Here is an 18249-nt window from a genome sequence, read left to right on the forward strand (position 1 = left end):
TCAGGGTGATGAGACTCGTTCTCACCAAACTCCCGAGGGAATTTCTTCAAAATATTCCTGCAGGCCTCAGTCGTATCCCGTCGAATCCTCTTCTCACCAAAAACCTGACAGGTTTTCAAGATTTCATTTGGTTCACCCATCAAAAATGATGTCTCAGAGACTGAAGTCACCCTACACCAGTCCCACCGTTGTACTGAAGTTTTCAGTGATTTTCCTTTGTGCCATGAAAAGATCAGTGAAGTAAAACATCTGTTTCACTCGCTCCACTAATTCTCATCAAATAGCTGAGAGATTGTTAGAGTTGTCAACACCTTTCTTAGTCTGTCAACCATAAATAAATCCAACGGTCCAAAGTTTGTTCTTTAATATCAGTAAACTCCGTCCATCTGTCAGTCACTCCTTTCATCACCCCTAAAGTTCTTCCACCAAACTCGTCAGGGAACTTGTTGGTAATATTTCAACAGCTTTCAGTCAGTCATCAGCAGAACGTAATCAGCATGGCCGTAATCTCTCCATCCATCCGTCCATCCGTCTGTCCATCCATATTCTTGTGTTTCATCTCTGACAGGATGGCTGGTGGATCGGAGTCCATCTGAGTGGTTAGAAGTTTTCAGGGACAAACGAGTGGAGTTTGCTGGATTCTGGTCCTGCAGCAGGTTTGTGGAGGTTCAGTTCAGTTTGTCAACCAGAAAAAACGTTTATCCTCTTTGTATCCATCCATCCCTCCATCTGACTGCATCCTGGAGCCAAACACTGCACCAAATCTCCACCTGTAAACCTAAAATTCTGATCTGTCCTCCTCCTCTTCATCTTTTCTTTTCTTCCTCTCTCTTAACTGAACCTCCTTTTTCATGCCTTCAGTCCTTTCTTTCCCCACTCGTTATTCCTCCCTGCTGTTTTCCTGTCATTTGACCTCTTTTTTCTTCTCCCACCCACCTCTCTCTTTCCTCTGCCTTGACTTTAATTTTTCTTCTACCTTCTCCTCTTCTCCTTTTCTGTATCTATTCTCTATTTTCCTCTCATTTTACCTGTTTTTTTTTTATTTAAGTCTTCTTCTGCCCATTTTATGTCTTTTTCTGTCTGATTTCCTCCTCCTCCTTCCACCTCTTCCTCTCTCCCGTAGCTCCCCAGTCTATGTCTGCAGTATCGCAATGCTTTTCCTCTCCACCCCTCCCTTCTCCCTCTTCCCTCCTCCCTCCTCCCTCCTCCCTCCTTCCTCCTGTCTCCTCCAACTCCAGGAGAGAGAGAGAGGGATGAGGGGAAGCAGCAGTAGAGGAGGAATAAAGGATTAGCAGTGGAAATAAACGAGTGAATGAAGAGCGGGTGGATTCCTGCCTCTCGTTGCCGTTGTTGCTGGGAAACACTGGCGAAGCTCCAACCTCCCTCCCTCCCTCCATCCGTTCGTCCGTCTGCCTCGCTCACCTTCCCTCCTCCTCCTCCCTTTCTACAGTCCCACCTCCTGAACACACACACACACACTTTTGATGGTACATGAATACTTCATGAGATGACGCCCCACGACCCCCACCACCACCCCCCCACCACCCATTACTGGACTTCAAAGACACTCAGCGTGCACACGCGCACGTGTGTGTGTGTGTGTGTGTTGATACAAAATGACAGATTTACTGATTGGATGATGAGGTGATGGGTTAAAAAATAAATTAACAGATTCTGTGATCCGGCAGGTTTGGAGTTAATAAAGAAGATCACTAAAACAGGATGGTTGATCTGACAAGAATTTCCCTTCAGGGATAAATAAAGGAATTCTGATTCTGATTCTGACCGATGAATGATCAGAGGATCAATACCTTAAAAAATGGTACAAAGAGATAAAAAAGTCAAAGTATCATGAGCTGATTTATCAGTGAGGTCGGATCACATGAGTCCAGTCCTGATCAATACTCTGAACGAGACACAGATCAGTACGAGGTGAGCAGCCTGAGAAAAAGGGTCAGAGTTAACTGACTCCAGATCAGCTTATCTTTTAATTATTGATGTCATTCAGGTTAAAATAAATGTGCTCCACCTGCAGAGACTTTGTCCCGATGAGGTCTGACTGAGCGGAGAAGAAGGTGGATGTTTCGTCTCTAGAGGTCCCAGTTTCAGTCTGATGAGTTCTGTGGGGAATGGAAACCTCTGGCCTGAAGGCACCACGTTAACACCTAACCACAGCGGTGGGTGGAGGTCAGTGGGATGCCCGATGGCAGGGCTCAGGAGTTAAATGACCCACAAACCTGGACATTTTATTTCTGTTAACAGATGATGAGCGCCTGGAGGAAGGTGAAGCTCCTGCTGCTTGTTTAATTCACTGCCGTCCCCCAGAGGACTTCAGTCTGAAGCATCCCTGAGTGCCCGCGTGAAGACAGATTCATGGAGGATCTTCACTGCCCAGAGTCCTCTGAATGAGGACTTCTGACTTTCTGTCAACCTGAACCAGAATCTCACTGCCACGTGGACATTTGTATTTGGATTGAGGACTTAAGTCATTTGCATGTAATTTTGAAAATGGGATACAGTCTATACAGTTTACAGGGTCTCAATATAATTTTCAGCATTTAAAAAGTAACTTGACAATCAGAAGGTCACCCGGCCCTGAAGCATCTCCTCCTCCTTTATGGTCTGTTTGACTCCATAATTCACTAAATGAACAACTTGCTGTAATAAAGAAGACTTGAAACCAGCAACTGAAAGCACAAGCTCATCAGGAAACTGTTTACTGAGGACAGAAATCAAGTGAGAAGCTGACTCATTTTCTCATAAGCTCACATACTGTCTGACCTGCATGAAACCAGCAGTCGCCCCCTGCAGGATCAACGATTCTCCCAGTATTTCTCTGTTTTCCACCACCATCTACACTGTGATTGTCTGGTGTTCATGTGAGGGACAAGGCACTACAAAGACACTGGGACACAGGACAGAAGACACGATGTACAGACACAGTGGACAATACAGGATCAAGACTGTGACATAATCCCACTCATGCTGGTAGGTTTTGTTTCTATAAATACAATCAATATGTCCTCATCAAAGACTCAGCATTGTGTTGAAGTTTAGCATCCACATGTCTGAGTCCGGCATGTCTGGTGACTTTGTGTTGGTGTCAGTCCTCTGTTTCATCGATCTCAGACCCTGCAGGGTTAACCAGCCTCCTGGTTGTTGATGGTTTTCAGGTCACATTTTGCTGCATTGCTGCAGCTTTGGAGCAGAGAGTCTGACTGGGCTCAAATTTGAAGAGAAGAAGTCGATAGGAAAGCTCGGGCCAGGAGCCAGAAATCCACTTTAAGGAAGTTGACCCTCCTCGGTGGATCTGGATTAAATGTTCTGGGTTTTTTTTTACTGGTTTTTTACTCTTCAAAACCAGAAATCCTAAGGCTCTCATTTTACACACATGAAAGCATCAATGAGCTCAAAGTGCTGAAGAGACTGTAGTAGCTCTGGACCCGATGAGCCAATCACAGTGAAGGACGAGGACAAAGACACACAAAGAACCTGTGGTGAAGTCACAGGTGACGTTAATGTCAGTCTGAACACAGCTGAAGATTTGATTTCTTTGTGCTGCCTCATTTAATGAACCTTCAGAAAAGAGAAACAGAGCCCTGAGTCTGGACTGACAGGAACCCAGCAGACCAGGCTCACAGCACCACATCCATTTCCTGACAACATCCTGACGTGTCTGTGGACGGAGACATTTCCACAGCGAGGTCTCACTCTGTCATCTGAATTATGGACGAGCTCTTCTTTTTCTTCTTCTTTTCTTTCCTCCTTCATGTTTCTGGTTTTGATGAAGCTTGAAGCTGAATGTGTGATGAGCTTCATCGTGGGGAGTCTCATGTGAGAAGACATTCAACTTTAATACGTGTCTGATCTGAGACAGAGAGAAGTCTTCCTGTTCCCTGCATCAGGACTCAGGATTCAGACCGGCTGGAGGCCCTTGAGGGATTGTCTTCTGTTCAAAGGCACTCCACCCTCCTCTTCGTACTCTGCTCTTCTTCTTCATGAACAGAAGCTAATGTATACGACATCAGATGGAGGAGAAGGGGATGACTGCTGACTTTGCCTCGGTGGGGGGGGTGTGTCATCGATAATTACAGCTGAAGCCCAGCAAGCTCTCAACCAGAACCAAACATCCTGGACCAGCTGACACTCCCAATACTCCCAGTAACCCCTGACACCCCAGCACCACCCTCCTCCACCCCCCACTGACAGGCTGGTTCATTTTAAATGAATGTTAGCACCCGCTGATCAGCAGCTGAGACGGCGACAGGATGTTTCGTCACAGCGATGTGGGAGTCTGTGAGGAGCTGGAGTTGATGTGATCGACTCCCCAGTGGGGTTTTCTGCGGGGGGTCCGTACTTAATATTATGCATCACCATTCAAACTGATGCAGCAGGAGCAGAAATATCATCTTTTTATCCATTTCTGCTCAGGTGGAGAGAAAACAGGTGAGGTAACAACAAGACGTGAGGAGAATGAAGTTCCAAAGTGAAAGAGCAAATACACACTGCAACATGAGGCACAAACTACATCTAAACTACATCCGGGACTGCAGGTGGAGGATTTTTACTGCTGGTTCTTACTTACTAACTTACTGATCCAAATCAAAATCGTTTCAAACATTTTCACAACATATTTAAAGTGAATGTTTCCCAAATCAAAGCCGTGGAGCGAGCTGTGAGTCGGCTCGGCTGTTGGTCTTCTGCCTTACGAGACTCTGGTTCACGCTGTGGCAGGTGCAATGGTGAGCAGAGAACAAGCGCAAAAGACGTGCGGCAAGTTTATGACAAGTATGTGGAAGTGCCTGGTCTTGTCTTGTCTTGCTAACTTGACGTCAGAGTGTGAGTGAGCCTTTTGTCATTTGGTTTTGTATTTTCAATCGTCAGTTTCATCACAATGTATTATGTTTTAGGGGAGTGTGACAGCTATGACCGTCTTCTTCCCTTTGGACACGGCCAAAAGCAGACTGCAGGGTGAGTCTTGAGGTCTTATCATCTGGGACAGAGGTTACCTGATTACAGCTACTCTAAACAGACTTGATTGATTGTGCTTATTAGTTTACTTCATTGTGGAGTCACTGCAGCTGCTTCCTGAAGGTGTAAAGGTGTAACGCAGTAGTCCTGTATGAGCCCAGTGACTCACACCTTGGACACCTTTTAGGCAGCAGCTCAAGTACAACCTATTGAGACTGGCGTTTGTCTAGTTTTTATTTATCTTTATCTTCAGTTGCCTTATTTTGTATTGTGAAATACTTTACTGCCTCATTCGAGCTAGCTACTCAGCAGATGAAGCATATACAGTAGTAATTATTCATCCCACATTTAGCAGCTTCAGGTTAAAGTTATGAACACACCAGTGCCTCCATGATTATAATCCAATAATAGAAAATATTCTGAAATATGCCATCCTGCATAATGAATACTCGTACTTTGGGTACTTTAAGTATATTTTTGTGGCAATATGTTTGTACTGTAAGATATTCAGTGCATTGCTTTTACTTGCAACACCGTGGTAGACTCAAGATTTGAGTTCTTCTTCCACTGCTGCTCTGGTGGCATTGCCTGGATTATTATTCAGACCAAAAGAAAACTTCTCCATAGCCACAGAAATCATTATACTGCTGTTCATTCTGAGCAGTATTCATTCAGCCCGTTTGAAGGACTTGATCACTGAGTTTTGTTTTGTGTAAACAGCAGACTGTTTCTGAAGAAGAATCCTGTGGTTTATGTGATCAGTCTTGTCATCATGTAGAAAAGCAGTTTTTTAATTTGTATGAAGTCACTTTGCAGTCGTTAAGTTTTTGGTCTTTAAGTTTTTTATTGAATTATTTTAACCTCCACTTTGTCATATCAACCGTCCAGCTTGTTGAACTTCAACTCAAAAGCCAGAGTAAATGTTAACACTGACTGCATTTTACAGTGCTTACCAACACCTCCACCCTTCACCTCCACCTCAGTCATATGGCTACCTCCCCTCACTCTCCCCACCTTCTGACAGATGCATGCTGGGAAGTGTTTGAAGCGAATGCTGGTAAAAAGCAACCCTGAGACTCGTCTGAAGGGCTGCAGCAGCACTCAGGTGTTTAGACAGGATGTCACACGTCAATCTGTTCTTGGTTTATATGTAGATACGTCAAGGTACTGCAGCAGTAGGTGTCTCCCCGCAGGTGCTCTGTCACTCGTCTCACCTGTCCACACAACTCCTTCATCACCTTGACCTTTATCTTACCTGCAGTCTCCATCCACACTGTGTGTAAACTTTACAAACCGCGATGGAAACCGAGAGTCATCTCAGTCAGGCAGTAAACCATCAGAATATGAGCTCCTCTGATTGGTTGCCTGCTGCTGTCATTGTGTTTCACAGCTGAAATGCTGTGGCCTATTTGTTCATAAGACTCTGACAAGTCGGTGCATCTGTTCAGTCCATCACCACAAATACTCATTGAGCGCAGAGAATCAGCAGCTGAACTGAGCCAAACCCTCTTGAACCCCAAGTCCTTCGCTGCTCTCCAGCCGCGCCAGCCCTTCCAAAATCTGCCAATTAGATTCTGCAAGCAGAGAAAAGTCTGCTTTCTACTCCTTAGGCGAGTTTCCACAGCTGAATCTGGATCAGGAAGGGTGGGAGGAAATTATTTAAAATGTTTTTGGATCCCTGAAGTCATAAAATTCAGTCCAATCCTCGGTCTTGTTTTGAATGTCTAAAGTTCCCTGACGGTTTGAGTACTTTTGCATCCAAACTTTAACCTTTTAAAGCAAAATCTCTGAAGCAGAAACTGATACGATGCTTAAAATAGTCAAATAACAGCACATTTAATACATATTCTGCATATCTGCTGCATCACTTTAGATTTGTTTCCCCCAGAATGAAACCTGACAGGTTTGGACTTGTTTATTTTACCGTTTTTATCATTATTTTATTCATTATTATTTTACTGTAGTTAGTTTGCTGTTTATTGTGCTGTTTTGAAATGTGCTAATAATCCTTTGACATGAGGATGAAAGTTGTTGCTGCAGTTTTTAAAGGTATGAGGAGTTTTGTGTTCACTGACCTGATGAAGAAGGCAGCAGCGCCAGACGGTGGTTGGCTGGTTTGGGTGGCGATGCTGTGAGCTGCTGGTTTGACTTCCTGAGCTGAGGTCTTCATGGTCACATAAACTCCATCTGAAGTTGAACCCTGCCAGATGAGACCCAGGAGTTCAGATCAACAAATTCTGCCGTGGATCAATCAAACTGACCTCAAACCATCCGACATCTGATGCTAACATTTCAGAAAATTAGTCCTGAATGTATTCATTCAAGCTTAGCATAAAAACTGGAAGCACGTGGAAACTGCTCGGCAAGCCTTCGAAAGACAAAAACAATCCACTTTTACAACTCATAACTGAATTATTTATCCTGCCTGCTGCACGCTGATGCTGCCTTTAAAAACACTGATGACATTTCGATAGGGAATGTGACCTGCAGCACTCTGTGGGGGGCGATATACTAAATATTCTTATCTGTCTTCGTCACCACTTTACAAAATTGAAGTTACTAAAGGACAGGGTTAAGGTTAGTGATGCTAACTGAATGATAACAAAATGGCAGCTCATCTTGCTGATCTATAAGTGCTTTTCAAAATGAAACACGTGATTTTAGCCTTTGTGTCAAGTTGTAAACTAAATGTAGCATGTTTTGTGTTGGTTTGTACTGAACTCAGTGGTTAGAGAGACTGAAGATACTGCATTATTCACTCTGCTGAATAATAACATCTTTTGAAAAGGACTTTCTCTGTACTGTTGATCTCTTACAAACTCTAACAAATGAGATGAGTGCTAACGGGGACGAGACCGGGCGGACCCCGGAGAAGCCGCAGCAGGAAACATGGCGTCCCTGTCTTTGGTTCGTTAGAAGGAAGCTCCGGATGAAGAGGTCATTAAATAATTAGCTTTGGTCATTAGCCTGCTAGCTGGCATCCAAACATCCCATTCTGCTCAATCACAGTATGGCTGCTTAGTGGAGAATTGAAGGCGTTTTCCAGCTCAGTGTAGCTAATTGCTAAACCTGCTGGGCACCGCAAATGATGTCAGAGAGGCCTTGTTGTTCTGCTGGATGGTTTTAAAGGCAGAATTTCATTAACTGAATTTCTAATATATTGTAGTATTTCATATGCAGTAAACCTAGTTTACTCATTAGTGGAATCATGTGATAAGACTCAGTTTTGGATCAATCAAAAGTATATTAACTGAGTTCAGGATGTTTTGCATGTTGTTGTTGAATGTAATCTCGTTCTGTCAGCTCTTTCCAATCCTTCCTCCTCCTCGTCCTCCTCCTCTTCTTCTCTGTTTTTCTGTTTTCTCATTTCTTCTGTGACCTGGTTACGGTGGATTACCCCGCTAACAAGAAGCGGTAAACGGGGAGTCCATTATTCAGCTGTTGGACTTCTCTCTGCCAGCTAACAGGATTGCACAGAAAGCTGCCGGCAGGACGAGTCAACAGCCAAAACACAAATTGGAGCCAAGCAACATGAAACATTTGGTTTGCTCATAATGTTGGCTTTATTTTGGTGATGGAACCAATCTGTTTAGTGCTGTTCATTTGGTTATTTTTGTTTGTTACAGTTTGACTGGTTTATTTTGTCATCTTTTGTCTCTGGGTGGTTCATATCAGGCTGGTTATTGTTTATTTTGGGTTTACTTTAGCTTGAATTGGTGTGGTTTGGGTTCATTCAGTGAAGTCTGTTTGTTTTGGTCTGGTTAAGTTTAAGTTTAGTTCACTTAGTGCTGCTTTTAGTTTGACTGATCTTGTACTGATTTGGCATTTGCTTTGGTTCATGTTGTTTAGTTTGGATTAGTCAGTTCTTTGAACTCTGGTCAGCTTGATTAAGTTGGATTTGGTTTGGTGTGGTTGAAGGTATCAGGCAGATCACAAAGAGGACAGTTACTGCTGTCAGAGGCCCTCCATTGTGTTTTAAGTAGTCTGATTGATGCAGGATTTCTGAGGCCTGTAACAATGCTGATATCTAAGTGCTAATCTCATTTTTTCTCAGCTCTCCTGGAATTCTGGGAAATGAATCAGTGAGTTAAGAGTAAATCACAACAAGAGCTGTCACTTGTAACTCAAATCATGGTGGTAATTGGGCTGTGGGGGGCGCTGTAACAATCCCTCAAGATGTTTCAGCCTGCTCTGACATCAGTCAGTGAATATTAGAATAGATTCTGCACATGTTAACAGAATCCATGAAGTCACTGTGAAAGAAGCATCAGGTGATTATATTGGCTTAGATTAGCATAAACACTGAAAATCAGATCAACATGTTTTATCTCATTTGTTTAATCAGAAATATTTTTGATACAGAATGAAGCAGAGAAGTTATTGATGAGCTAACAACCGATGAGGATCCATGTGAACAACTCAGGCACAGCTTCCACTTATACAGCACGTAGATACGAATTCCTGAAAATGTGACTGAACCCGACATGAGCTTATTTGTATTCTTCTTCTGCTGATCTGTTCTCAGTGTGCTGGTTCTAGCGCTCTCTGAGGTTGCTTTCTGTAATTCTGATTTTTTTAAATTTGTGAAAACCACAGAAGAAGAATCATGGATGTATTTTCTTAAGTATTTTATAATCACCACTAACACATGTTGTACCTGTCTGTCTGTTAGGTCACAGTGCCAGCAGGGCTTTCAGATTGACGGTCTATTTGTAATGATGGCATATCGGTTGGAGTGTAAGGACGGGTCAGCCATGATTAATCTGCACAGCTACTGGATGAATTATGTATCAAACGGCTGGAGGTCATGATGGTCATTTGACATTCAGAGAGACTACAGAGGACAGAGCATCTGCAGATATAAAGACATGAACAGAAAATCCCAGCTGGTCCTCAGGTGTCCATCAGGCTGAACAGGAAATCCTCAGTGAACGCTAACCAAATTCAGACTTCAACTTTAATCTTATGAAATGTCTCTGCTATAAACACTTCACTGATGTGAACATCTGTGCTGCTGTCCAATCAAGAGCAGTCAGTCAGGTAAACAGGAAGTCACAGTAGCATCACAAGCTAGCGCAACTTCCAACAGCTACAGTTTAGAGGCTGAAAGTTAAGTCTTTGTAAATGTTGGTATCTGTTTTGTGTGGCTACGTGGAGGAATGAGGTGTTTCACAGTTAGTGCAGTTCAAACAGTTTATACTGAGAGGGAAATCAGGATCAATAAAGTTTACCTTCTGAAATATCTCATTATGCTAAGCTAACTGATGTTGTTCACTCATTTAGTCAGATGTTAGCGTAACGTTTGGTAACTTGAAAACCTCATCTGTAATCACGTCTCAGTGATCTCAGTGCTTCTGTCCAGCTGCTGTCCAAACTGTGGCAGTGAATCTACAGAACAGAAACGTACAGGACCCCGGACATCGGCGAGGAACATAGACCAATCAGAAGTCTGAATTCTGAGAGGCAAACTGCAGGCAGAAAGAAAACTAAACTGTGAGGCCGCTTTTCGAACATACTGGTGCGTACTGTTTGTTTCTGAATAAATGTTAATGAAGCTTTTACAAAACTGTCCAAAAATAAAACTAAAATATTTCATAAAATTCCTGATATTTCATGCAGTTTGTCCCTCTCTGCTTACCGTAGTGTGTTGTTGTTGTTCTTCTGGCCTGCAGCAGGAGACTCTCCACACCCCCTCCAGGTGGTGCTGTGAGTCCAGGGGGAGGGGAGTGACTGTGGCCAGCCCCTTGGCTCCACCCCCTCCCAGGTAGGTGCTCTGGACTCCGCCCCATCCCCACAGAGCCCCGCCTCCACACTGCTCCTCAAAAGACCATCTCTGCTGCTTCAGCGGCAGCTCGTCGCCCCTCCAGCCATCCTCTGAGGCCTGGCGGGTGGAGATGGAGGTGGTGGTGGGTGGAACGGCAGGGTGAGGCGTCATCTCGCTGCTGATGCCCAGAGCTCGACGCAGAGCAAGACGCCTCAGGTGGTCAAAGGAGGCACCGCAGACGTCACAGCAAACGTCGACAGAAACATGGCGACCACGACGAGACCACTGGAGACGCTGGAGCTTATCGAAGAGGAAGGAGGCGTAGGCTGGGTCCTGACGGGGTAAAGGGACGCCATGATTGATCATTTTAAGATCATTAAACCCTAATTCAAATTCTGTTCGAATGCAGGAGTCACAATTCAGTTTATTGACACATAAAAATCTGAGCTCCAGTCAACATCTCGACACACACGACAGCCTGCAGCTGCGGAGGCTGAAACGCACAGCAGAAGACCAACTTCAGGATCCAGAAGCTTCACATCAACACAAACTTCATCACAAACAATCAATGGAAGCAGATGTCATCAAGCAGCTGCTCACACACACACACACACACTCACTCTCTCTCACACACACACACACACTCAAACCCACAGTAAACCCAGACTAAACCCACAGTAAACCCAGAGTAAACCCAGTCTAAACCCAGACTAAACCCACAGTAAACCCAGAGTAAACCCAGACTAAACCCACAGTAAACCCAGAGTAAACCCAGTCTAAACCCAGACTAAACCCACAGTAAACCCAGACTAAACCCACAGTAAACCCAGAGTAAACCCAGTGTAAACCAAGACTAAACCCAGTCTAAACCCTCAGTAAACCCACAGTAAACCCACAGTAAACCCACAGTAAACCCAGTGTAAATGCAATGTAAACACCCGACCGTCTGTCGGCACAGCAGCTGTCTGTCGCTCTCCATCTGTATCCTCAGTCAGTTAATCTTTCTATTCAATGATGCTGACAGCAGGGCGGCGCCACAGCTGCAACCCAACACATCTCGCTTCACCTCCTCCAACACGAACTCCAAGATCTCATTTTGATTTGTTTCATTAGGATGAGAAGCTCAAACTGTCTGAGCTCAAAGCTTCGAGAAGACGTCAGAACCAAACAATTCACTTTACTGAGCTGACCTGCATGTTCTGTAAATGAAACAACACACTGATGCTCCTGCATACCGCAGAGGGTCAGGTTTAAGGTGACACGACTGCAGCCAGTAAACTAACCAGAGTCAGGTCATCCTGTCTGTGCTGTGAGGAGGTTCGGGTTCACTGGCTGTGGATCAGCTGACAGTCTGACCTGCGCTGACAGACAGAGATGCTAATTAAAATGAACTGAAGCAGTAATGAGGTGTCCCACTGCTCATCACAATCTGAATGAACTCTTTATGAACGTTCAGGTTTCATCAGTGAGACGAGGCCACTCAGCAGAGGCTGATCTCACAGGAAACATCACAATCATCTGATCCCAGCATGCATCATGGTGTGGAGGCTGGTGTCGGACCACGGGGGCTTTGGTTTTCATACGTGTGACTGACTGCTGAAGCAGATTTGGTTGACTCCAGACCAGCAGACAGTCTGTCCTGATGACTAACAGGAGGAAGTAAGTGTTTTTCTCTTTTGGCTCCTCTGGGTTTTGTTCGTACAAACTCTAACAACCTCTGAAGCCGAAGACATGACTGACTTCTTACTCTGCAGAGATTATTTTCACTCTGCGCTGAGAAAATTGATTTTTCCACTCGATTCATTTCACTCGACAGTCACATTAATCAACATACTGATTCCTCTCTCTGGCTATGAGAGAGTTGTGAATGTTAATTACTCTTTCAAAGTGTGTTTGATGTTTGCTGAAGGTAAGAGTTGAACTCGCTGCGTCGCCTCCCTCAGCTCTAATTATCTCATTAATCACAAGTGCTGCTGGGAAAACATCTCAAGCTGTTTTATTAGACATCCAGAACTTGCAGTAAGCAGAACATGTTGGACAGAACAAGTTCTTTTATCCCTGTTTACTAAACAAGAACGTGTGAAAAATCTAAAATAGTGAAAACTATTTCACATGAATTATGATGTGTCGACTGCAGGTTATTTCTGGCTGTGATCCGGTCCAGCAGACAGCAGCACCAGGCTAAACTCAATGTAAAGTAAGATAATCAGGAGCCTCAAACCTGTTTAGATTCAAAGACACCACAGTAATCTTTATTTTCATCAGTCAGCAGAAATACAGCTGACCAAGTACAACTGCACACTGACTATGACTAAGTAGCTATCAAACGACTATTAATTGACTAAAGATAACTAATCAACAACTAATCAGTAACAATCAAACATAACTGAAGTCACAAAGTCAAAATGCTCTTTGAATTGGTGTCATTTGAGAGGAGAGCTCATAAATCTGAAAGTTCCAGGATTTCAGTCCAACTGATCAGATGTCTAATGATCTGTCCTGTCCCTGAGACCCAGTCCTCCTTCTTAAAGAGCTCTTTGTGGTCTCCTCCAGGCCCTGAACTCCTCTGATGCTCGTTAGCTTAGCGAGGAGCGACTCGGACTGAGGCTGATGTGTGTTGACAGGACGAGGTGATGAAGAACGAGGACATGGAGCTCAGTGGACAAGTGGGCGGAGTCTGAGCTTCCACACGGTGAGTTAATAAATAATAATAATAAATAAATAGATAGATAGATAGATGTACTTTATTGGTTCCAGGCTGGGAAATTACAGAATTTTGTTTATATATATATATATAAAAGTAAAAGAAATAAATAATTACAGTTAAGTTATTACACTCATTTAATACTGATTACTGTGATACTGAGAGTTCATGTTTACGGCCTGATTCAGTTTGAATGAAGTACTGATGACTGGCCTGCTGTGAATACAGTAATATTACTGTTAGTGCAGCAGCTCCAGTGGTTCATGAAAACACACAATCATCTCTGCTGGTGGGAAACAAGCACTCAGAACTGCAAGTAAAAGTACCACAGTGTGGAGATATCATCAAATACCAAAGCTATTCGTACACAAAATAATGCATATTACTGCTTTATGATTATTGATGCAAACTGATGAACTGATCAGATTTTCTGGCTGACAATTTTTTGTCAATCAAATATTCGATTAATGCGATGACTTTCTGTCACAGTGATGTTTCATTTCTGACGTGAAGTTTCTGTTGATCTTTGAGCCACAGAGGATGAAACTTTATTTAAATTACTTCTGTTCTTTGACAATATGATGTAATTTCTAATATCATAAATGAAGTTCTGTTTATTGTTCAGTTACATAGCAGCAGTTACAACAATGCATTTCCCAGTCCCTAACCCAAACTCTAATCCCTAATACGAGTCTTGAATGGAACTATACGAACATCTGGGACCTTGTTTTAGACTTAGACTTAGAATTAGACTTCACTTTATTGATCCCTTTGGAATGACTCCCTCAGGGAAATTGGATGTTTTGGAGCTGTACATAAGACCTGGACACACTGATCTGTTAAGCTACGGTGGGGAGACAACCAAACCTCACCACAACCCCCAACGTCTAAGGTGGGGAACAGGCTGTTACCTCAACCCGTCCTCCTGCATCCTGGACGGGGAGCTGACTGTCACCTCAGCCAGGCTCCCTCCCTCCAGGCTGGGAAACAAGCCTACTACTTCCACAGCGGGGAGCAAGCTCTTATCTCATCCCCTGGCAGCCCGCTCATCACTTTGTGACCGAGGGATTAGCTTAAAAGTGCCATCCGGTGGCTGTATCTGTGCATAGAGAAAGTTTTGCTGAGTTGGGTGTATCGAATAGCTGGCATCTTGGACGAAACTGTTGAGCAAAGTGATACAAACGATATGATGGATTTTTGGCCCACTTTATCCATAAAACAGTGCGACAAGACCCAAGGTATTGTGTCTGCCTAACATGATCCTCACCCTAACCCTTAAAACCAGGTCATGACCTTCATTCAGCCCTGCAGGCCAGAATGTCCTCACTTTCCGATATTGTCCTCACTCTGCTGGTCAAAAACTACACACGCATTCTTCTTTCAGTGTAATCCCAGCATCACCTGGTGGACATCAGAGGAACTACAGCGACCCCCTTCAGCTTTGATAGGTGCTTGGTCAGGCTGGGACAGAGAGGACTTCACAGAAGCTCAGTGGCCAGAGACAGTTGAATGTCCTGGGGTCATCAGGACAGTAAATAAAAAAGGAAGTACTGAGAATTACAGTGAGTCAGGAGACTTAATATTAGAGCATCTGTGAAACCAGCCCATAACGGATTAAAGCCCCACGCAATAAAGGCCAGTGTCCTCCCGCTGAAGGGAAAGGTTGTGTGTGTTTTTGAGGAGAGATGAAGAAGAAAGAAGAAAGTGACATATTTTGTCATTGGAGGGAACTCACTCCAACAAAATTTGTGCTCTGCATTTAACCCACCCAAGTGACGTGCACACACACAGCAAACCTGGGGCAGTGGGCGACCGCATGCAGCGCCCGGGGAGCAGTGGGGGTTAGGTACCTTGCTCAAGGGTACCTCAGCCATGGACACCGGGACGGGGAATCGAACCAGCGATCCACCGGTTACGGGTCCGACACCCTAACCGCTGATCCACGACTGCCCCAAATGGATGGTGGGGAGGCAGGGTTTTGAACCCCGTTCTCCCACACTGGAGTCTTTGACACTGCTCAGTGCGCCACTATACCAGCTATGAAGCTTCTCCTCCTCCTCAGTGAAGTCCCAGATCTGTTTAGGGACAACAAACTGAGTCCAAACAGGGTGTTTTTTTTCCCTCCTGCAGGCTGGCAGCTGACTGATGATCCTAACCTCAGTGCTGGACCTGAACACCAACACCATCCTTCAACCTGCGACATGCAATGAGCTCACAGCAGTCTTTGTCCACAGCAGAAAACCACATGTGGCCCCTCATGAAACCCTCAGCAGAATAAGACCTGCTGCCGCTGAGGCATCGCCTCGTATGAACGTGTGAATTGACAGAAAGTGTCAGACGTGGTGTGAAGACTCACACTTTGACTTTAATTCAGTTTATAGTCACAGAGGAAGTCATTACATGATCAGTCTGGATCTTCAGTCCTTTTGGCTTGTTCATCCCAAGATATGAGTCCAAACCCTCGTTCTTAAAACTGCATTTCTATCCTCTGCTGTCAGACCATTTAATGTGACCTGCTGCCTCAGTGCATGTTCACCACAACCAGACCAATGCAGGACTGCTACTTCTAGTGGAGTATTTTCAGTGTGGTAAATGTACTTTTACTTCAGTAAGGAATCCGCGCTGTAACTGCTCCTCAGAGTGCTCTATCAGTTCATCATGTCTCAGTTTTCGGTGCTCAGTGGCGTTTTTCACTGATGAATCTGTTTTAATTAGCAGCACAAGAACTGGAAGGTTGTCCAGTGTGTGTGTGTGGGTGTGTGTGTCAGAGACAAGTGGGCGAGCAAGTAAGACAGAGACTGGTTTGAGTGAGGCAGTGGGGTCAATGACTGAACAAATGGGAGAGAGAGAGAGAGCTAACACTGCAGAAAGTTAAGCTCTCTCGTCCTCACTTTGATGTAAGAGCCTGACAGACGAGCTCAGCGTCAAACTGAACCCGTATATTCAAACACTTCATGCTTTATCTAACTGCGCACACACACACACACACACACACACTCTCTGTAGGAACAACACTGTCTAGATTCCATTGGTTGTTGCTATAAAGTTGCCTCCTGACACTGTCCAGTTAGAGCGGGTCTAGACCAGATTCTTTAGTCTGCTGAGAGCCAGCGCTGCCCCCTGAGCCAACACTTGGCCACAGTGGAGAGGAAAAGCTTCCTGTTAGCAGGCAGAAACCTCGGAGCAGACCCCAGCTCGAGGTGGGCGGCTGTCTGCCTTGACTCCAGTTTGAGGTTCAGATCTTGGGTAAAGATTAGGAAAACATGGTGATTTCAGTTAATTGTTAAACTGCCAACAGACACCTTTTGAACAAATCAAGCCCTAACAGTGTCATGATGGCTGCAGACGCCGTCAGCGTCCTGACCGTTTCCCTTCAGACCCCCCCACTGACTCTGCACTTCAGTCTGCCAGCAGGTAGGAAACCTCCTGGCTGCCCTCCAGTCAGCCTGGCACCACGTCTGAGGTGGGACTAATTCACACACACATTTTTTAAGACATTTGTTGTCGTCCCTGACCTTCAGAGTCGAGCCGTCGGCGGCGGCAGCAGCTTGTCTGATCAGCTGCGACGTCACGATGTGGCAGCGCTGACAAAGCCTCCGCAGTTCCTCCTCTGGCTTGCCGTAGTGGCGGTTCAGTTCGGTGGCTGACGGCGAGCCTTCGGGGTTCGGCCGGGACGCGCAACCTCTCGCCTCCTCGCCGTCCTCTCCTGCTGAGCGAAGACGCTTCCTGTGTTTCCACGTGGAGCCCAGAGGAAGAGGATTGTCTCCCTCCACCACCTGCAGGCACACAGAGGAAGACTCACCTTTTGACCCTGTGACTCACCTGCTGATTGTTTGTGAGGTACGTCAGTAAAACGCACAACGGAACAAATGCAAAACGTTTCTGTCTAACAAACTTGAGAGAATTAAAACGTGCACATCTGCTTCTGATTGGCCACATTAAGAATGACTGACAGCTGCTCCGCTGACTCGATCAGCCTGCTCTGCTCAGCCTCTCAGCACATTTAAATGGAACGATTGCGCCACCTGCTGTTGTGGAGGGTGAAGGACATCCAGGACATCTCGAGGCACAGAGAACAGACGGCGGTAAAGGGAACTTAGACGTGTTCTGTTTGTTTCCGAGGATGACGTGTTATTGACAAATTGTGTGTTTGTTTGCAGTGTTTTGTATTTGTTTTGGCAGGAAATGATCTCCAGAAACAAAATGGAAGAGCTGAAAGGAGGATCGTGCATCATGAGATGTAGATGACAGATTTAATGTGACCGGACGTCTAAATGTGCAGTAAAAGAGCTGACTGATGATGTCACAAATCATCTTCATCTTCTACATGTTCAGCTGCACTTCACGTTCCTCATAGCAGCGAGACAGGAGAATCACCTGAGGTCTGGACGTTAATTAGCGGCGAATGCGGTGTCAGTGAAGGCAACGCTCGGAGAGACGCAGTTCATGCACAGAATCAAAGGACAAACCTTCCATCTTCAACTTCGTGGCTGTGGACTCCTGCCTGATGAAGGTAACGAGCTGCGTGATACTCACTGTGTACCGCCTGTAGTCCGGTCTGAGTCCCCGAGCCGCGTGATACTCACTGTGTACCGCCTGTAGTCCGGTCTGAGTCCCCGAGCCGTGTTCCAGTACTGCGAGTACATGCTGGCTGTAAGCTCCTCTTAATGAACTTAAACACTCAACCAACAAACCAAACCTCTAATTCATCTGCTGAGAGAGCAGCAGCTTCAGAGTCTGAGGAGGAATACAGGAGTGTGTGTGAGTGTGTGTGAGCGTGTGTGTGTGTGTGTGTGTGTGTGTGTGTGTG

The 18249-nt window shown here is 45.0% G+C and overlaps 1 protein-coding gene and 1 long non-coding RNA gene across 6 annotated transcripts in view; one reads left to right on the forward strand and one right to left on the reverse strand.

Annotated features, from left to right (window-relative positions):
- Positions 1-17255, reverse strand: part of LOC124050569 (kinesin-like protein KIF26A) — a 36093-nt gene extending 18838 nt beyond the window's left edge. For 4 of the 5 annotated variants that reach the window (XM_046373252.1, XM_046373251.1, XM_046373250.1 and 1 more), the window contains exons 1-2: positions 10610-11211; positions 7047-7171 (exon numbers count right to left, since the gene is read on the reverse strand). In XM_046373252.1, coding sequence (XP_046229208.1) covers positions 7047-7171; positions 10610-11101 — 617 coding nt within the window. In that variant the 5' untranslated portion in view covers positions 11102-11211. Of the gene's footprint in view, positions 1-7046; positions 7172-10609; positions 11212-16954 lie in introns of those variants that run through there. The other variant, XM_046373253.1, reaches the window with a different exon arrangement.
- LOC124050571 lies at positions 3406-11858 on the forward strand. The gene is made up of 4 exons (XR_006841653.1): positions 3406-4742; positions 4911-4971; positions 7697-7698; positions 11849-11858. It is a non-coding gene; the product is annotated as an uncharacterized LOC124050571 (long non-coding RNA).
- Positions 17256-18249: the final 994 nt, after the last annotated feature.

Source organism: Scatophagus argus, chromosome 19, assembly GCF_020382885.2.
Source record: "Scatophagus argus isolate fScaArg1 chromosome 19, fScaArg1.pri, whole genome shotgun sequence".
Lineage (NCBI taxonomy): Eukaryota > Metazoa > Chordata > Actinopteri > Scatophagidae > Scatophagus > Scatophagus argus.